The sequence below is a fragment of the Emydura macquarii genome, unplaced genomic scaffold (genome assembly GCF_026122565.2).
Source record: "Emydura macquarii macquarii isolate MOO-44397 ecotype Brisbane River unplaced genomic scaffold, CSIRO-AGI_Emac_v2 contig_480, whole genome shotgun sequence".
NCBI classification, from domain to species: domain Eukaryota; kingdom Metazoa; phylum Chordata; order Testudines; family Chelidae; genus Emydura; species Emydura macquarii.
The window spans coordinates 8,930,186-8,950,856 of record NW_027130617.1 but is presented as its reverse complement, the minus strand read 5'-3'; the positions used below and the strand labels follow the sequence as shown (position 1 = coordinate 8,950,856).

The 20,671-nt window shown below is 39.4% G+C and overlaps 1 protein-coding gene across 1 annotated transcript in view; it reads left to right on the top strand.

Moving 5' to 3' along the window:
* The window catches only part of ABCD3 (ATP binding cassette subfamily D member 3), a 52,139-nt gene that overhangs the window by 5,917 nt on the left and 25,551 nt on the right, over window positions 1–20,671 (top strand). Inside the window, exons 2-4 of the mRNA XM_067538434.1 lie at window positions 12,549–12,585; window positions 16,462–16,560; window positions 17,641–17,729. Of these exons, the coding sequence (XP_067394535.1) occupies window positions 12,549–12,585; window positions 16,462–16,560; window positions 17,641–17,729 (225 nt within the window). The remainder of the gene's footprint in view (window positions 1–12,548; window positions 12,586–16,461; window positions 16,561–17,640; window positions 17,730–20,671) is intronic.

Below are 20,671 nucleotides of genomic sequence, written 5' to 3'. Positions count from 1 at the left end.
TGTATGTAATTAGACCACAACTGAACGAAAGGAGGTTATGGAGTCTGCCCCTCTTTCCTTCTTCCAATGGGAGACATCACAGAAAGAATGCAAGGAGAGCAGTGACGAGATCTCCCTAGAAAACCAGTATCTTTTTGGGATTTGGGATCCTGAGGGCAGCTGTTTAGGAAGCCAGCCCCACTTACCATACAAAAACCTAGCCCAGGGATTCAGGAGGCAGATCATCTGAGGGAAACCAGGCATGTAAGTACAGTGGATATTGGTTTATAGCAATCCTGATGTTAGCAACTTTTGGTTGTGACATTTTGCTAGTAGCTGATCCCATCCAATTGACTTTAATTGTAATTGGTTCAAAATTGGCAATATGTGTGCTGGCTAGTGACAATTTTTCTTTTTGACTATGTGGTCTCCAGGGCCACTGCTCCATTTGGAAAACCCCAGGTCTGGGACTGCAGCTACGGATGGAAATACTGGGGGTGCTGAGATCAGGCCCTGGGGTAGGCTGTGGGCAGGGCAGTGGGGAAGGGAGGTGCGGGGTGTGTGTGTGTGTGTGTGTGTGTGTGTGTGTGTGGGGGGAGGGGGGCGCGGCTGCGGCCCAGATGCCGGGGCTTTCACTGGGGACCTGTGGAGTAGTATGGTGCTTCTTCCTGCACTTTCCAGGCTGCATCCTACCCTGGCCACAAGCAGGTTTTCAGGGCTACAGCAAGGGAAGGATGCACTGGAACATGCCAAGCCTCTAGGCCCCTTGTGCCAGGGCAGCAACCCAGCTTGGAGAGCACAGGGAGAGGTACTGTGCAGCCCCAGCACTTCCTCCCTGTCTGCTGCCCCAGAAACCTTCCTGGAAGTGCTGGGACATGCCAAGTCCCAGGCATGGGCAGGTTGGGAGAAAGCATGTCCCTGTGCTTCCTTCCTGACTACTGCTCCGCAAACCTGCCTTTCACCTATTGTCAGCTGTCGGATAATTGCTGTTCCTGGAGAGATTGCTATTCAGCAGAATCTACTGTTTCTATCTTTATTATTGTATTTTGTGACTGGGCTAATTTCTGTTCTGCCTTACTCTGCAGATGTGAGCTAGGAGCCTTTCCAAGTCTTCAGTGCCTGCCTCCTTTCCTTCTCAGCCTGCACTGTCCCCTTAATTTCTTTGCTGGCTCCCCCCCCCGAGCATGTTTTCAAAATGGTAGCTGGATTAGCCAGACAGCTGCCTTCATCTTATGCTAAAGCCATCACTAGGGCTGCAGACCTGTCATGGAATTTTTATCAAAAATCACGGAGCAGTCATGGTAACTTTAGTAAAAACCACAATTATTAAATTTACCCAGACTACTCCCTGGTTTTTTAATTAAAAAATGGCCTTCTCCTTGCCCTATCAAGGGGCACTTACCTCTTCAGCAGTACTCTCTTCTGTCACTGCAGCCCTAATCACCACCCTGTGCAAAGGAGGAGGGAAGGAAGGGGGTGACTTGGACTCACCCCGCAGCAGGGGCTCCTATGTCCCACGGGCTGAGCCTGGTGCCTTGTGGTCACCTCGCAGTAGCGGTTCCAGGTATTGTGACCTGGCGTGTGGGGTTGTAGCGCTGCTTGTGTTTTCCCCGGCTCCCACTTTCATGACAGAGAGTCAGATGCATCAAATTTGAGTGGTACTGAGAGCTGATGCTCTAGGTCACAATGTGTAGATAGGGGAGCTGAGCCTACTCCGGCATGACAGGAGCCACAGGAGCTGCTACTGCAGGGTGAGTCATAGACATACAAAAAAACACACAGACAAGTGGGCAAATCACACTGTCTCTGACTTCTTTCCTGCCATGACAAACATGTAGCCTTAGCCATGACCATCAACTGTCTACAAGCCCATGCCATGAAGAGCACATATCCATCTACCTATCTCAAGGAGATAAATCAGAAATGCATGTTAAAAAATGTATTATTTCCACTCTGGAAAATAGTAACCACTTGTTTGTTTTTCATACTCCCCCAGCCCTGGCATCTGCAGTAGCCACAGCCTCAAGGACAGGGCTTTTATTAATGGCTGAGTAGCTGGCTAACCTGAGGGGGAAGAAACAGAGAACACGTTTGGAGATCTCATTGCAGACTTCCCCTCCACCCTCCCCACAAATGAAAGTAATGGTTAGCTGGAGGTTGTTTTTGAGGTCAGAGAGGGGAAAAGAAAAGCAGCTATCCAGAAAGAGAGTTGTAGTGGCCAGAGACAGCATTGCACTCGCCAAAGACACTGTAATGAAAGAGGGACAAACCCAGGCAACTCCTGGAAGCAGAATGCTCTGCTGGAGTGCACACTGTCTGTTGGCCTGCTGTCAATCTAGTGCCCTCAACCGGGACCCAGCCATATTATGCATCAACAGATGTTTCCTCCTGTATGCCTGCAGCCGTGCTCCCTTTCCTTCCCTGGTCCCAGATAGTGAGGACAATTGCACTTGGGAGCCCAGTTCTTTTGAGTCATCTAACACCCCATATAACTTCAACACCCAACACTGGAAGGTAGAAGAATGAGAAGAGTCAGGGGCAAGAAATAGAGTTGCATGTGAAATGGAGACACTCCCCCCCCAGCCATCCATTACACTCTTTCACTTTAAGATGTTTCATTGTTGTTCTAATCAGGTTTATTTTTTATTTATATATAATAATTTTTTTAGTAAAAACTCTTAAAAATTCATTCATAAAGAATCTGCAGTGCATGGTGCCACAGGGAAATTTCCTTGAAAAACCTTATTGTGTTAAATTTTATGTATTATTTTGGGTTGGGATTGTATGTAATTTCTTTAGGTGGGAGATGTGATAGATGTAAGACCTGAGAGTTCAAATGTGTGCCTGACAAGTAAGGACTTTTGGGACAATAAGTGTTAAGTGGATTTCCTGGGGAATCCCTAGGGAGAAGTTAATGCAAATTACCCAGTTCTGGTTATGCAAAAACCCAGCCTTTTGAAGATGTGCCCTGAGAAGAGGGCGATTGTCTGCTGATTACCAGTTTACAGAGGGCCATGGTCAAAGGCCCAAGCTCTATAAAGAAGTGGCTGATCTGCCCAGCCTTAAGTCTTGGTTCTGGATCTATGAGAGAGGAACTTGTAAACACAGGGAAACCCCACTTGTGGGTTTTGAAGGACTAAAAATCTACCAGAGCCCTAGGTTGGAGCTGAAGTGACCTCTGGTAAGCTTTTTAGCATGTGTGTAGGTTGTTTTAATATTGTTTAACATATAGTATATATACTAAAACAAGATAGTATTGTGTTAATGTTTTCTGTGTAATGCTTTTATCTTCAGAATAAATGTGCGTGCTTAGAAGGAGCTGTGGGTTTAACTTATAACTGTGGACAATATACTGGTCATAGTCTTGGGAGAAAAAGCAAAGCTCAAGCACTGGCCTGTTTAGGCAGACTAGCTTACTAGGGATATCACAGTGTAAAGCTGCGCAGCATTAAAATGCCCAGTCAGAAGGGAGATACATAGGACTCCACGCAGGAGAGGGCTGGGAGCCTAAAGTGGTGCCCTTAATGAACTACGGAGGGGGAATACAGGCGCAGTTGCCCTGAAACTGTGAAACATGGTACGCACAAAAAATGTAATTTCTGCATACAAAAGTACAGAGGTTCAGACACAAGCTAATCTGTGCACGCCCATAAAGGAAACTAGTAAACTGCAATGCTCACAATCCATTCTCCCCACCCAGTTAACTGCTGGATGTACAGTTGCACATTTGCAGGCCTAAGACTCAAAGTTAGCTGTGGGATCATAGCTAATTTTATATATATTCCAATGCAGAAACAAAGGCAAGTTCCAAAGCACGGTTAAAAATTCGGGAAGTGGCTTTTTCTTCTGTAAGTATTTCAGAACAACTGTTTTCACAATACAAGTGTTTTGATCTACTTTCGTAGTTTGGAAGTGAGCATGGTTTTTCAGGGGCATTGGAAACCTTTCACCACTGATTTATATGTTGTGTTGTATACTTAGTAATAATTCAAACAGATTTGAAGTACAGTAGAAGCTCAGGAATGGAGGTTGTTTGTGACTCTGAACAAGAAGTTATGGTTAAGGTTAAGATTTTGTCATGGTTATTTTTAGTAAAAGTCACAGACAGGTCAGGGGCAATACACAAAAATTAATGGAAGCTGTGACCTGTCTGTGATTTCTACTAAAAATAATGGGCAGGGGAGGGGCTGACCTAGCCCCACGTGTGAGGTGGAGGATGCAGCAATCAGGGGGAGCAGCACTGGCTCTCCAGCCAGCACTGCAGCTCCGTGTTCCTGTCCACCCCCGCATTGGTGATGTCTCCAGGGTCCCCTCATCACAGCCCCAGCTCACGGCTCTCAGGCTCCCTGAGGTGGCTGGAGACTGCAGGGTCCCTAAGGCAGCTTGGAGCCAGGAGTTCCCACATGCCTGCAGACAGCAGCTGTCTTTGCTGCCGGTGGCAGCTTGGACCTGTTGGACCCCTGCCACTACCGGGGCCCTGCCTTGGCGCAGGGCTCCAAGGTCCGCCTGCCACGGTGGAAGACAGTGGGGTGCCCCCTCTGCAATGGATGATAGTGGAGTGTCCACGCTGCCCACAGTGGCTTGGGGCTCCAGGGTCCACTTACTGCTGCCCCAGCTCATGGCTGTGGAGTCACCTGCAGCAGCTGGGTGCTGTGAGGTCCCAGATGCTGTGGTGGCTCAGAGCCAGGGGGTCCCTGCTGCCTGCACTGGCATACAGCAACGGACTCTGCTGCTGGCAGCGGCTCGGAGCTGCAGGGTCCCTGCTGCCTCATGGCTCCAGGGTCCACCCATCACAGCAATGGCAGCAGGGTGCCTCCACCGTGGTGGATGGTAGTGGAGTGATCCTACTGCCCACAGCAGCTTGTGGCTCTGGTGTCCCCCCACCACCGCCAAGAAGATAATTTAATGGAGGTCTCTGGAAGTCATGGAATCTGTGACCTCCATGACAAAATCTTATCGTTAGTTATGGTGGTTCTTTCAAAAGTTTACAACTGAACCATGACTTAATACAGCTCTGAAACTTTACTATGCAGAAGATAAATGCTGCTTTTAACTATCTTAGTTTTAATGAAACCAGCACAGATACGATTTGCTTACCCTGTCAAATCTTTTTATAAACTTTCTTTATTTTTTTAGTAATTTATGTTTAACACAGTACTGTACTGTTTGCTTTTTGGGGAGTTCGGGGGGAGGGGGAGAGGTCTCTGCTGCTGCCTGATTGCGTACTTCTGATTCCAAATGGTGTGTGGTTGACCAGTCAGTTTGTAACTTTGGTGTTCATAATTCTGAGATTCTATTAAATTATAAAATACACACTATGGATTTAATGTGAGTGATGAAAAATTCCACACTGAAAAACAATGCTGATTTTTTTTTTTTCTTTCCATGCTGCCTATAACTAGTAGGACAAAGAGCCTAGCAGTTGCAGATTTCAGGGCCTTGCAAGTTGGTTTCTCATTGAAAAGGAAATCAATTTCATGGAGTCAGGATACTTTCTAAATGTAACTTATTTATTTATGCTATATCCAATATTTCAAAAAGTCCTTCAATGATTAAAGTTTTAAAGGACAAACATCACCCAAATCAAACCACATAAACTGGGAAATACAGCATCATCCCACAGAGCGCAGAGTTAAAGTTGTCTAGATGGCTGTGACATCCAGTATTTCAATAACTGTTGACTTTTAGGGGGTAAAGGCTTTCTGGGTGCATCTATTTGGGAAGATGATTTGAGTAGTTGTATGGCTTTACTCCATACTTCCTGATTTTTGTGGTTTTGAAGTGGATGTTGTTTGCCCTCAGGCCTTAGCAGCGGTAACTGTACTTAATGACTTTTGTTTGATGCTTTTGCCAGTTACAAACATTAGTTTAATAGATATTTCTGTGACACTCATCACCCAAATACTTGAGCACCTCACAATGACTGTTTACATCCCAATTATGTCTTGAAGATAGATCTCTTCTCCCTTATCTGTAGAGAATTGTCATAAACGGAGCATGGTGAGGGTGAATCCCTTTTGTGTAGGTATAACTATTACATAATTGTTTAGGGAAGTATTTTTGTTTACATGTGTATTTTGCAGTTTTCTTTGCAAATGGTGAGATTGTGGTTTGACTTCGTTCTCTTGTGGAAGTTTGTTCCACCATAATTATAGACTCTTCATTTGCCACTGCAAGAAGACTTACTGTAAATTCTGCTTATTAGCAACTCCTTGGTTGCCAGCAAAAACCTGCTATTATCCAGCAGGTAGTAGTAAATAGCACAGGCAGGCTTGCAAGGCACAGACCAGGGAAGGAAGCGCTGAGATGTGCCTTTCTGGCTGCAGCCTTGCAAACCTGTCTGCGGGCAGGGCAGCAGCAGGCAGTAGGGTGGCAGCCTGGATGCAGAGGCTTTCTACAGGAGTGGGGACACTGGCGGATTGGGGGGCTTGCACCTTACTTCTCCCTGCACTTTCCAGGAATCAGGGCTCAGCATGTCCTAGTGCTTCCTTTTCTAGGTGCAGTCCCCCAGCAGGATCCAGCTCAGGTAATTCAGGGAGAAGTACCACACAGCTCCAGCTTCTGGGCTGCAGCCCTTACCTCCCGTGCAGTCTCTGTGTGCAGGCAGGTTTGTGGGGCTGCAGCCAGGGAAGGTGCATCCCAACATTTTGTTCCCAGGCTGCAGCCTCACATACCTACATGCTTGGCACATCCCAGTGCTTCCTTTCCTGGCTTCAGCCTTGCAAACCTGCCTGCAGGTGTGCTGTTTGTTCCAAAAAATGTTGTTAATCAACATGCCATTGCCAATATCCAAATCCCATTGACGTTAAAGTCAATGGGACAGGATTGGTTCCTGGCAAAGTGTTGCTATGACCTGGAAGTCATTAATATCTGGGTTGCTTTCCTAATGGAAAGATTTTTTTTAAGAGGAAGGTTTTGTAGCAGTTGTTAAAGACTCAGATTTTGTGTGATCTCCTGTTTGAAGCTTGTTCAATAATTGGGTCTCTTCCATCAAGAAAGCTCTGTCGCAGCATTTATGTGCTTCATCCAGGCTTTTTTATCTGCATTGTCCCAGGGGAGCAGGTGTTACTATGGTTCTTAGATCAAAATTATGATGTAGCTGTGGCTTCATCCACTTATTATTTTGAAACTTAAACTGACATCAGAAGTTGACTGGGCGGGACTTGAGTTATAGGGTAGTACTCATTGCTGATGACAGGCACAGTGATAAGATTGTCTAACACTTCTCTCTATAAACAGCGTCCCATGTACACCATGACTCCATGGGACCAAATTCTGTAGAAAGAATGAATAATATTGCTGTGGATCTTAAGAATTCTATCTCCTCAGAATATGCTTTGTTTCCTCCCTTACAAAAACTCACAATTATTTCTCATAGTTGAAAATAGTCAATGATTTTCAGTAAAGGACTTTTTTCATTATGTTTTTCAGTTGGCTCATGTCAGTTGGCTTTAGCTGTCAGTGTTGCCTGTGAAACCCTGCTCAAACCTACTTCTCTTCTATTCTCTCCTTGTGTACCAGGGAAGTGGGGAGGTTTGTTGTAGCCTTCATCCCCCTGCCTGCCTTGGCTACTATATTGGTATTTAGTCAGCCAACATGGGCATCTTACTCTTCTGCTACTACCTGGCTGCAAATTGAACTCAATCTTTGGCTCCATGACACACTGATGCCTGGCTGGCTCAACTGAACTGTGCAGGGAGTGTGCCCTGTAACCTGAATAGCACTCTTCTGTGTGGAAAACTTTAGGACAGTTGCAGGCAAATTGAGGCAAGGCAAGGAGATAGAAAACAAACTGTTGGTTGCCTGGCTATAGTAAAATGTTAAATTCTACACAAATACTGAATTCCCTGGCATCTTGGAAAATATCCCTTTGCACAGAGTGTCCATAGGGCCCGATTGAAATGAATGGGGCATTTCACACCTTTCAGAGCTACAGAGTTTCTGTGTAGGCCTAGGCTATGTCTACACATAAATGCTACAGTGGCACAGCTGCAGACACTAAATTAACTATACTGTAGTTAATCCACCTTCCCGAGAACTTTCAGCTAAGTCAGTGGACCAATTCTTCTGTCGATCTAGCACTGTCTACACTGGGGATTTGGTCATTTTAACTACATTGTTCAGGTGTAGATTTTTCACACCCCTGAGCGACTCAGCGGTTCAGTGTAGACCAGCCCTGAGGCAAATGTCACTGTAACAATTTACAATCAGATCACCTTTTCAAGGTTATCTCTGCAACTATTCTGAGTCATTAGGGTTCAGTTTAAAAAAAAAAAAAAAGAAGGAAATTTTCATATAAAAATATTACAATAAGTAGGATTGCAAAGTCAGGCATTCAGAAGTTAGGAAATGCCACTCTTGAATCTCCTGGCATATATGCTTTATGGTACAATCTTCAATTCCATGTTCACATAATTTTTTTCCTTGTCCTTGCAATCTTAACATTATTTCAGTATAACACTTTGGCTGAGCAAAGCAAGGTCCTGAATTCAGTGTGGTGGCATTTGTCTTTCTGTCTGTTTGTAATGTGTTAACTTTTCAGTGCTACAGATGATTAATTCCAAGGTACAGCTGCCTGTTAGACACAACAAATCGTGCATCTTGGCAGGGATTAGACTAGAGGATCCTTGCAATTCCTTTTAACCCTATGGTTCTGATTTTCCAAAATTTCAGGGAAATCTAGAAATCAATTACCAGAACCCTGTTAATTTTAGTGAAAACTGAAGAAACTGAAAGGGGGAAATGGAGGACACACACAGCCCGTTGCATCTGGTTGGCAGAACCAGCATCTTCAAACACCTCTGTAATTGTCTATAGACTTTAGAGCAAAGAACTTGTTGATGGCAGCCATTAATACATTCCAGCATAAAAGTACCTCCCAGGGAAGCTCTACCCAGCTTCCTGTTACAGTTTAAAATGTTGACCCCCTGAAAGACTTCTTTCCCACACAGAAAGAAATGAAAATGGTGGGAGGAAAGGGGGAAATAAAGGGAGACAGTGAACTCCTGGTGAGGGAAAGAATGGGGGACCATGGCAAGGGGGAAATGGGGAGGGATACAGAGCCCCTGGTATGAAGGGGAGGGAACTCTCAGAGCACTTGGCATGGAGGGGATGGGATGGATTGGGGTGCATCCCTGAAATAAAAGTGGATGGAAGGGTGGCACCTAGGGAGCTGGTGGTGAGGGAATGGAGGAATGCAAGATGTCTCTGGTGTGTGCAATGAGCTTGGCCTATAGAAGCTACAATGTATTCATGTTCTTCTGTCAGGACATGTTTTACATCACCATCACATTTTTACTCCCATCCAAATCTTTTGAGAATTTTCTGCTCCCTGCCCAATTTCACTTTCATGACTCTTCCAGCCTCAGCTATACTCTCAGTTTCTGGGGTCAGCTAAACTACTATTCTGCCCTCTGGGTACCTGTTAGATGGCCTTTAAAACTGAAAAGTCATTTGCATTCATGCTGGATAACACACAACGTTTGGTTTATAGGAGCAATGAAGTGTTTGATCCTCTTTGTATGTAAGAGAGAGGCCTGGAATAGTGGAGAACTGAATCTTTCTCTAAATCCAAATATACTTACTTGGGTACCACATAATGCAGTATTGCTCACAGCCACTAGTCTTGCTAGCTGATTTTGGAAGTGTTCTTTTGCCTTTGAATCCACTGAACATGTAACTGCAGTTCCCACAGAAAGCTTTACAATAGCATAATAGATTCTGGATTAATGCCAGTATATACCAAGCTGAAGAAATGAGGCTCTTAAGAAGGGGAAAACAAAACAAATCCTACAGCAATCAGCCTTTAGAAGTAAGTTTGTACCAAACCTGTGACAGTTTTTATCAACAGAATACGCTTATAGCTGACAAAAAACTTTTACTAGTTAAAATGACAGTGGATTCACTTGTTAGTTTCTGAGAGTTGTTAGTTTCTTTGTGTGTTATGTAATGAAAATCACAATTTGATGCTGAAAAATTAGAGCATGAATCTTTTTTCATCATATTGTTTTTCAGAGAAATAGAATATAAGCACTATTAAAGCTCTTTTTTCATAGACTTTAAGGTCAGAAGGGACCATTATGATCATCTAGTCTGACCTGCACAACGCAGGCCACAGAACCTCACCCACTCCCTCCTATAATAGACCCCTTCAAGTTATAAATGAAGGTTACAGATTAAACATTTTCCTCTATCTTGTGTTGGTATTATATTAAACATTCTGATAAAAATATTACATTTGACTATCATTTGTTTATAATAGTTTGTCATTGTTTCAGAACAAGTTTTTTCCTTTACTGGTTAAGCAATTTTGTACATCTTTTCAGGAATATAATTTTTCCTTTTTGATTAGCAGACCTGGAGAAAGTATATTGATACTGAAAATATTTGTATTGGTCTGCCAAAGCATTTCTAGCCATAATGGTCTTAACTTTGTTGTTTTGCTGCATTGGTTTCTAACCCTGTCAGAATGGAGATAGGAAGAAAAACACCGAGATAGTTATTAGAATGATGTGATTTCTAGCACTGCTGTTCTCCAGGCCTGCCAGAGAGAATTATAATGTACCAAGAGAAATCAAAGATTCTCAGCTTTCTAATGGCATAAGGCATGCATGACTTGTGAAATAATTAACCTTAAATTACCAGTGCTTTGTCTCTCCTAACAGTACTACTGTGTCACTGGACCTGTGTACTGGTATAGTTATACCAGCAAAGCCTTCCAAGTGTAGACCTGGCCTCACTCTCCCTGATCCTCTTTCCAGGTGGTCTCCTCCATCACCTTTGTTCTTTCCTTCCCTTCCTTTCCCCCCTTTCTGTAGTTCATTTATCTTCTTTCTCCTGCTTGGGCCATGACACACATGGATCCTTCTAGTGGGAATTTGTTACAGCTTACACTTAGTTCTGGGCCCTTTTTCAGTGCAGCCAGAACAGAGCTTTCAGGAGCAAGTGTTGGAGGATGCTGCTGTTGCTGTGGCAGAATGGGGACACATTACAGGCGCTTTAGTAGCCACCCAGCTTGGTGTTGCTGCTTGAGCCTGCCTCATCTACTCTTTTTGCCTGCTATTTCTGATATCACATTCTGGGTTCCTGGGATGCCATCTGCAACTACTTGCTGCCATAGCCTCAGTGCCTCTGCTATAAACATATTTTGGAACTAATGCATTTGTTGAGGAATGATAACGAACTTCATTTGGGTATGATCTAAACTTTGTGCATGTTTAAATGTTCCATTTACTCTGTGTGCTTTCTGAATGCTTCCCATCTTTTCTTCCTTTCCAGTGACTCAGCTGTCTCATATGGCAAGGAAGTCTGTTACTAGAATAGGGGAGAGAAAGTGACTTTGTACTTTGGACTCCTAATTAGTTACAGTTGTTAGTAAACGAGTTTTCCTTTAACTGTTTTGAGAAATACAGGAAGGGAAAAAAGACTTTCAGAAATCTGGTTTCAAGAAGTCTTTCTTCCATAAAAGGTTTATCTAAAATAATAATCTCTAGTATAATACAATTATTTGTAATTACATGTCAAATGCCATACAAAATAAATTGGTTCAACTATTATATATGGAGTGAAACATCAAAGCCAAAAGGACTGGATTATTAATTTGTACCTGGGCACAGTTCTTTCAGTCTTAGTCAGTGGAGCAACTGCAGATATGCTTGGAGATGCTTCATTTGTTAGATGAAAAGCCCAGAAATTTATAGTATAGAAGACAACAACATATAGCATGAAGTCCCAGGATTAAGTATTTTACATTCACCTAGAGTGAAAAAAGTTGTAATGTTTCAGTTAAATAGTAAAGTAATAGCACATAGTTTTGAGAAGAAGGGTGATCTTGTGGCTATCACAGTGGTTTAGAATTAAGAAAATAGGGGTTCAGTTCCCATCTCTCCCAAAGACTTCTTGTGTGCAAGCTACTTAAAATAGGGATGATAATGCTTTCCCATTGGTATTCAGAAGATAACGTCCATTAATATTATAGGGTAGTCAGATACTATAGTGATAGAGGTGCCAGGTAAATGCCTAAATTGATGTTCCCCAATAATACAGTTGGTAAATGCCATAAGATATACAGGTCTGAATATGGAAATCTAATGGAAACATGCTTAGAATCTTGGAAATCTAGACTAATAGATTCAGCAAATCAATTAATGGTAATTATAGTTTAGTAATTATATGTAACAAATTAAAGGATTCAGGTCTAGTGTTCTTAGAAGTGATTAATCAAGTTTGTGTAACATAGGCAAAAACATAATCCTCTTAATCTTTTTAAAGATTATAGTATCAGGTGAGACTTCTGGCTGCCTTTTTAGTTCTACAGTATGCCTAAATATAAACAAAACAACCAGAAATGTTTAACTAGATCTGGTAAGGATGCATAAACTGTACTTAGAATTCTCAGATTTCACAAGATGCTTTACTGTACAGTGTATGCATTGTAACATATAGATGCCACGTCTTTTGTAATAATCCCTTTGATCTGTTAGAACTTTCTAAAAAGGCCAAGATTTGGTAAAATTAAGTAACAAAACAAGTTATACAAAAGCTAAGTAAAATCCTTTTTTCCTCCACAGTAAGAAAAATGACAAACCAACATTGCAGAACAGTGAGGTAATTATTTTTTTCTTATTTTTTATTTTAAATAATACCAATAAAATGTGGTTTAGATTTAGTTAATCCTCTTGTTCCCAGAATTGAACTCCTTGTATTCTTTCAAATCTGAGCTATAGTAGTTATATAACTAATGCAGCTAAGGACGCATAGATATGTGGTGGTTGATTTCTAGATTTTGAGTACTGGACTGTTTAAAAAATTAAAATGTACTGAAGTTTCCTTTTGTAAAGGAAAAATGCAAAACATTATATAAATTTAATAAATAAAGCAGGTACATTTTGAAACTACTAGACTTCAGTGTCTTCAAATTCTTTAAAGGTGACTTTGAAAAGAAAAAAAAAAAGCCATGTGTCTTTTTGTTTTATTTTTATGGTATACAAACAAAGCCCAAAAGGGTTTATTGTCTGGGTCTTTCATTAGATATTCAGGTCTTGTGTGCTTGGGAAAACTCCATAATCACTGAAGAAGTAGTGAAATTATCATGAGAGAAGGAAAGCAGAGAGGAAGGAGGTTTTTAGCCACTCTAGAATTTTAACATCTATTAAATTTCTCTGATTTATTAACATTTAGAGAAAGGACATCTTAAAGATTTAGCATGCTTACCCCTTTAATAATATGCCAAGGTAGTCTTTTCTAGAAATAGGGGAAAGAGAATGACTTTATTCTTTGAACTTCTAATTAGTGACAGTTTTTGGTAAAGTGTTCTGAATTCTAGGTTATACTAGAAATGGTACATGGAATAACTAAATGAATTTTAAATCAATCAAGTTACAACAGTGCAAAGCATTAACATAAAAACACACAAACTGTTTTAAATCTTGTTTAAATCACCTTGTCTTAAATTGCTACATCAGTTTAATTGTATTTGTACAACTTTTGAAATGTTGACCAGCCCTGAGACATAAAGAAAGTACTTGAGTAAAACGGGAATACCAGACTTGGCATTCTTGATTTTTAAGGTGTTTTTTAAGGGGGAGTGGGGACAAAACCCTTTTCAGGCTGCTTATGAAATATTCAGCAGCGGAGGGGGGACAAGTTTTAGGTAGTCTTTAGCAAATATGAGATCTATATATTTGGGACCTTTACCTGTAGGGGCAGAGAGACATGCATTCTTTAGGTCCAAGATCATCTTGTATCCTAAGACAAGATACTTTTTTAAACTTCTCTATTTCAGTTTTTTTCATTATGTAACAGATAATCTAGCTATAGCAAAGGAATGGCTAGAATGATTCCGGGCCCAGTCCTGCTCAATTGACTACAATGGGATGATTCAGCCTCTTTGTTACTTTATGAATAAATCTTATAACATGAGTATAACATGCTCTCCATATCTTAGGGACAGATCTTAGTTTTGTTTACATTTGTGTAAATCTAGTGTAATGCCATTGGCTTCGATGAAGTTACTGCAATAACACACCACAGTATCTAAGAGAAGAATCTGGACCATTTTGTGGGGTAAAAGCAGATTGTAAAATGATGACCTTTTTGTATCAAAGTACTTTACAAACATTAAGTTAATCAGTGTTACAACTTTGGCCACATTTCTTGTAGTAGCCAGTGCCTATAAACTTCATACATTGGCATTAGTTCATGGAATAGTGCATTTGATGTTTAAAGTGATCACTAATTTTTTTTCAGTTTTGCAGTGTGGAAATTAGGATAGAATCTGACATTTAAATGATCTTTTTTTAAAAACAAAAGCCTTTTGAAAATTCGTCATTTTTCAAGAGGCTTCTTTATTTTAAATAAAATGCATCTTTTAAAGCCACAATTTGTGTATTTGATCTTAAAGTACAATATAAATTAAGATGAGTTTTTAAGAGTTGCTAAAAGTAGTTTTCAAGAGTTCCTAAAAGCTAGTCGGGAAAGACTTCTTATGACTGGAGAACTAGTGAAATTGACATTTTAAAAAAAAAAGCAAGTGAAAGTTAGGGCAGGGAAGTGATATTTTAGTCACTGTTTGATTAGCTTTTTTTCAGTGACTAACGCTTTTTATGAGAATGTCTGTCTTCAAAATTTTATTCTACCTCTTCAGTTAATATGTGACAGCTCACGATCTAGCACATCATCCGCCAAAACCAGAGAAGATGGGGTTTGACATTTCTAATACTTCTAAACTGAAAAGTAAGCACAGAAAATAAACAAAACAAAAACCAATAACTTTGGTGCCCTTTTCTTACATTATAAAGAAGCAAAAGAGAACACAAGCTCAATTTTTAAAGAAATTCTTTGTAGGTCACCTCTAATTTTTTTAATGTGTTGTAATAGTTAAAAAAGTTTCCAGAACAATTAATGAGTATTGCATAAAAAGTAATTGCACAAAAAGCAGTTGTTGCATATAATTTTTGCAATATAGTCCTAGGCTTGTGTATAGTAATTTATTATGCTAAAAAGTGTTTGTTGCCTCTAGCCTACTTGTAATGTGTTCTGTGTCCACAGGCAAATGCTCTCAAACAGTTTAATAAACGTGCTAAATACCATTTGGACTGTACTTGCTTACAGTAGAGTTGAATACCAGCTTTGTATGAACCATTGTAAGTGACAGTATAGACACAGGCTAGCTGAAGTGGTTCAAGCAATCCTTTTAATGCCTTTGTGCACAGCTATCTTTTAGAAATCTCCAGAATGTCCTGTTTCTGGGAGTTGTGTTGGGAACTGTGGGATGAGTAATCAGAGTATGTTGCAAATTGAACAGTTTTATGTCAGTGCTAGTGTGGCTGTGATGCAGACCTGCAAGAGCTATTAACATGATACTGCATGGATACAATGAACTGTTTGTATGTAATGCCATCAATTCAGTTGCAAACTGTTGAATTCTAGCATGCAGAGAAGGCATGAGAGTTTGCTCAAGCAGTAGGTATGAGATAAATGTTCATTGCTAGAATTTCTTGTTGCCTAGTATGTTGTCTGTTCACTGCATTTGTAAGCCATGATCCAGCAAACATTTATGAGCATGGTTAAATTTATGCACCACAGTACCCCCATTGACTTCAATGGGACATCTCGCATGTAACAGTGTGCAGAATTGGGGCCTTACTTTTACTTGATTTTTTTTAGATAGATTTGATGCTAATTTAGATGAAAATACTTAAGACTAAAATTGATCCCTTCCTGCATACTTAAATATTTTTTTCTTCTTTATGATCTAAATAAGCCTGCTGAGTATTTTTATATAAACATAAACATTTAATTGCAGTTTTCTATCATACCCTCTAAAAAGCTTGAAAATTATTTCTTTTCCAAATGGCTTTTATCATTTTACATTTGACAAAGATAATTTTTATTCGGCTCTGATGAGCTTTGAAGCAAGCCTTTTGTCAGTATCTTTTGTTCTATATTATCTGTCTTAAGGTAACAACAACAAAAAAAAAAAAAAAGGTAAGCTGATCTGATGCCAAAGGAGCACAGTGTGAAAGCTTAATATTAACATAAACTATTGGTTTTTCTCTAATTCCTTGATGAGAGGGAATATATTTTTAAAAAATACTATATGATCAAGAGGGTAACGTCTACTGGAATCTAGCAATTTTTAGATGACAAATGTAAGGCCTATATTATCTGATGGTGTTGCTTAATATTGCAATAGCATTCCTAGATACTGTAACCAGTTATTGTTAAGTCTTATGGTCTGCATTGCTTGTATCTATCTAGTTTAGTTGTTTTTTATTACTCTTAACATAACTAGGTGTTGAACTACAATTTTATAAATCATGGCATCAATCTCATGTTGTAACACACCTTAATGTCAAGATACTTCAGGAGGAAACTTGTTTGTAATTAGGATAGGGAAAAGGTCATATCTACTTGTTGTAACAGTTTAACTTAATACAAAAGACCTAAATTTTCTTGTCTCATGTTATCCATGCTACTCAGAAAGAAGGGAAGAAAGAGCGAGCAGTGGTGGACAGAGTGTTTGTTGCAAGAATATGTCAAATCCTGAAAATAATGGTCCCTAGAACATTTAGTAAAGAGGTAAGTATTGCCATGCAGTTACAAATAAAAATGATCAAACTTCTTAGTCATGTAGCTTTTCGTTGTAATCCTAGCTCTGAAAACATAAACACATTGATTGCTCTCTTACTAGACTAGAAAAAAAGCATGTCTTTACTGGTACATTAAAAAAATCATGTTTTTTAATTAAATTTTAGAAATTAAAGTTCATGATTAGATAATTTTAAAATTAAGTAGTAATCTAGGCTGACCTTTGTAACCTAGGCCGTAGAACTTCACCTAGAAATTGCTGCATTGAGCACAATAACTTGTGGTTGAACTGTAGAGTATCTTTTAAAAGGACAGCTAGTGTTGATTTTTACTGTATATGATGGAAAATTAATTACCTTTCTTGGCAATTTCTTCTAATGGTTAATAACCTTCACTGTTAATCATGGTTTAGCTTTTGGAAATGGCCAAGCTCTGATTATTAGAGAGCCATTTTGGCCAAAATCAACTGGTGTCTTCTAGTCTGAGCAATTTTCCTAGGAATTTGTAAGATAAAATTCTTTGCCATGTATGCACCAACTGTGAGTTACTAGACGCCAGCCTTGTATATTCTGTAAGCATCTGAAGATATTTTTCAAATGAGAGAATAGGTTGAACACTGAACTAAAGTGCTGATGTACAGACATTAGCGGTTGTTACAAATTGCTTTGTTTGGCTTTCGAGGCTGAAAAGTTGCCCCTAAATGCTTACATTTCTACATTTACTTATTTATTATTTATTTCTATATAAATGTCTACATTTTCTCTCCATTTGTTAGTATACTTGTCAAGTGTGGTGTGTAATTTTCAGTTGGGTATATGTAATAACCCAACGTAGCTTTTAGAATGCAGAAACCTCTTCTACAAAAGAGATCTTCCTGATAAAAGTGTAGTCACAAATTTTGATTGTCGAAAACATTACATATTAGAATCTATCCTATAAAGTAAGCAAAGTGCTTCCCTTAAAAAGAAGTGGAAGATTTCTGCCTTCTGATAGTTTTCCATTAGGTGAACTTTTAATTTTTGTGTAGTCATTTCTAAACATTGTTTGATTGCTTTGCTTGTTTTGTATTAGACAGGTTATTTGATACTTATTGCCGTTATGCTGATAGTGCGCACATATTGTGATATTTGGATGATTCAAAATGGAACAGTCATTGAAAGGTATCTGTAAATTATTTAACTAGTTACTTTTAAGTATTGTCTCGTTTCTCATATACAATGATATGGTGATAGTGGAAGACATGTTCTATGATAAATATGAAATGTCTGAGCCAACTGATATGAAATGACATGATCTATGAACATTGGCAATGCTGAAATGGTAATGTTTTAAAAAGAAAAATACACTTTTAGAATCCTACAAATGTAGGGCTGGAAGAGATCTTGAGAGGTCATCTAGTCCATTCTCCTGTGCTGAGGTAGGACAAGGACGCCTAGACAGGTGTTTGTCTAACCTTTTCTTAACAGCCTCCAGTGATGGTGATTCCACAGTCTGTGTTGGAACCCTAGTCCAGTGCTTACCTATCGTTTCAGTTAGAAAGTGTTTTCCTACTATCTAAGCTTAGTCTCCCTTGTTGCAAATTAAGCTGATTACTTCTTGTCCTTCCTTTAGTGTATGTGGAGAATAATTGATCATCCTCTTTATAATAAGATTTTTAAAATCTGAACATACTTAAGACTGTTAGGTCCCCCCAGTCTTCTTTTCTCAAGAGTAAACATGCCCAGTTTCTTTAACCTTTCCTCATAAGTCAGGTTTTCCTAAACCTCTTATCATTTTTATTGATCTCCTCTGGACACACTCTAACTTTCCTTAAATGTAGTGCCCAGAATTGGACATTGTGCTCCAGCTGAGGCCTCACCAGCACTCGGTAAAATGGGACAGTTACCTGCTGTCCCTTACATACCACACTCCTGTTAATACATCCCAGAATTATATTAGCCATTTTTGCAACTGCATCACATTGTTGACTCATATTCAACTTGTGACCCACTATTACCCTCAGATCCTTTTCAGCAGTACTACCACCTACCCTGTTACTCCTAATTTTTAGTTGTGCGTTTTATTTTTTTCATCCTAAGTGTAGTACTTTGCATTTATTTTTATTTAATTGAATGTTGCTGATTTCAGATCAATTCCCCAATTTGTCAAGGTCATCTTGATTTCTAATCTAATCTAATCTAGTCCTCGAAAATTCTAGGAACTGCTCCCAGTTTGGTGTCAGCCACAGATTTTATAAGCGTACTCTACACTCCATTATTCAAGTAGTTAATGAAAATATTGAAGAATACTGGGCCCAGCACAGATCTCTGTGGGACCGCACTAGGGGTGTCCGTCCGTCCGTCCGTCCGTCCCCCAGTTTGACATGGGGTGGAAAGAGGATTTGATATTTTTTAAATCTGAATGATATTCAAAAGCTGGATGCATTTTTTAAAATTGTAGTTAGCTCTTTCATACTGTAGATATTATCAATCCCTCTTTCTTGTCTTGTGGATATTGGTGTCTTGGAGGGCACTATTGGCTTGTGAGATAAAAATTAACTGTTCCTACAGAGAACAATCCAGAATGCAATACAGTTATAGAGTTCCGTACAGTAGATGAAAAAGTCAATTTTCCTGTTGCACTTCTGCGGTAACATGTATTTTATAGTGCTTTTGAGCTGTGTTAGTTATGCAGTAATTAAAGCAACATAATTTTCTGTTATCTATGTTCACTGAAGGCAGAACAAGAAGTAATGGGCTTAATGTGAAGCAAAGGATATTTAGGTTAGGTATTGGGAAAAACTTTCTAACTATAAGAGTAGTTAAACTCTTGGAAGCCTACAAGGGTTTATGGAATCCCCATCACTGGAAGTTCTTAAGAAAAGGTTAGCCTGTCAGGATGGTCTAGATTTACTTGGTCTTGGTTCAGCGCAAGGGGCTGGGTTTGATGTCGTCTTGAGGTATTTTCCAGCCTTGCATTTCTATGGTTCTATAATCAGAAATATGTACAGTTGTTGAATTATGTACAATTTTATTTTTCTTCTGTGCAGTTGTAAGTAGAGGAAAAGGCACTATTCAAGAAATTCTTTTTTAAAATTTATAGTTTCCATCCCACCTGGTAAATAGTAACATGCACATACTTTACTGATGCTAAATGTTTCATAACTGGTGCAGTACTGAAACAATTTGCTTCTCAAAGAAGTTTTTGCCTCATGAGATTTATTTTGAACAGTTTCAGCTAATTTAAAAAAAAAGTCCATTACCTTTATGTTTTCACGTTTGTTTTTGCTTCAAAGTATGTGTTTACTGTGGTATTTAAATTAAATGGTGTTGGTGATTCGTCATTCTTGCCTGCCATCTCTCCAAGCATAAAAATATATATTTAATCTTTCTCAGCAAAGCGATAAAGAAAAATAAATCTTGATTCTGAATGTAGTTTAAATACTTGCCTAAAAATAAATTTGCAATTTTCAAATGGACTAATAAAATATGTATCCTTTTTGATGAATTAAATAGATGCCTCATCATTTAATTTCATCCTCTTATCATCTTTCATATCCATTTTCCTTTCTAAATTGTCTACCAAGGACACGGTGATAATTTTTGATTAAATGCTGAAATATGAAGGATCCAAATGGGTGTATTGTTCTGCCCAGTGATGTACACTAACTCAAAGCCTCCAAATCCCAGTGTTATAGTGTAAGGGAATCTATTTATAAAGAATAGCTTTCCCTGAAACAGTTACCTCAACACAAAGAATGGTATAGGTTCTAATACAATGTTATCATAAAGGTGAATGGCAGAGAAAAAAAATATTTTATTGCTAATATATTTTTGTTAGATGCCATTTTTATATCTTAATTTTTAACTGCTTGTGTGGGGGAGGGAAAGTGAGGGTTTTGTTTTATTTCTGTTTTTTATATTAGAAATAAGTGGTCGTTGCTTCCTGTCTTTGGGGGTGATTCTTAATAGTCCTCAGGAGTGCTATAGATGCCCTACGAAATATAAAGAAAGATGAGATTCTGTCTCTGGAGTTTGCAATCTAATGTTAAATCCTAAATGAGGATAAGAAAAGGTAGGGTGGGAAAGGGATGATGAAGGACACTAGTATAAGACATGCTTGC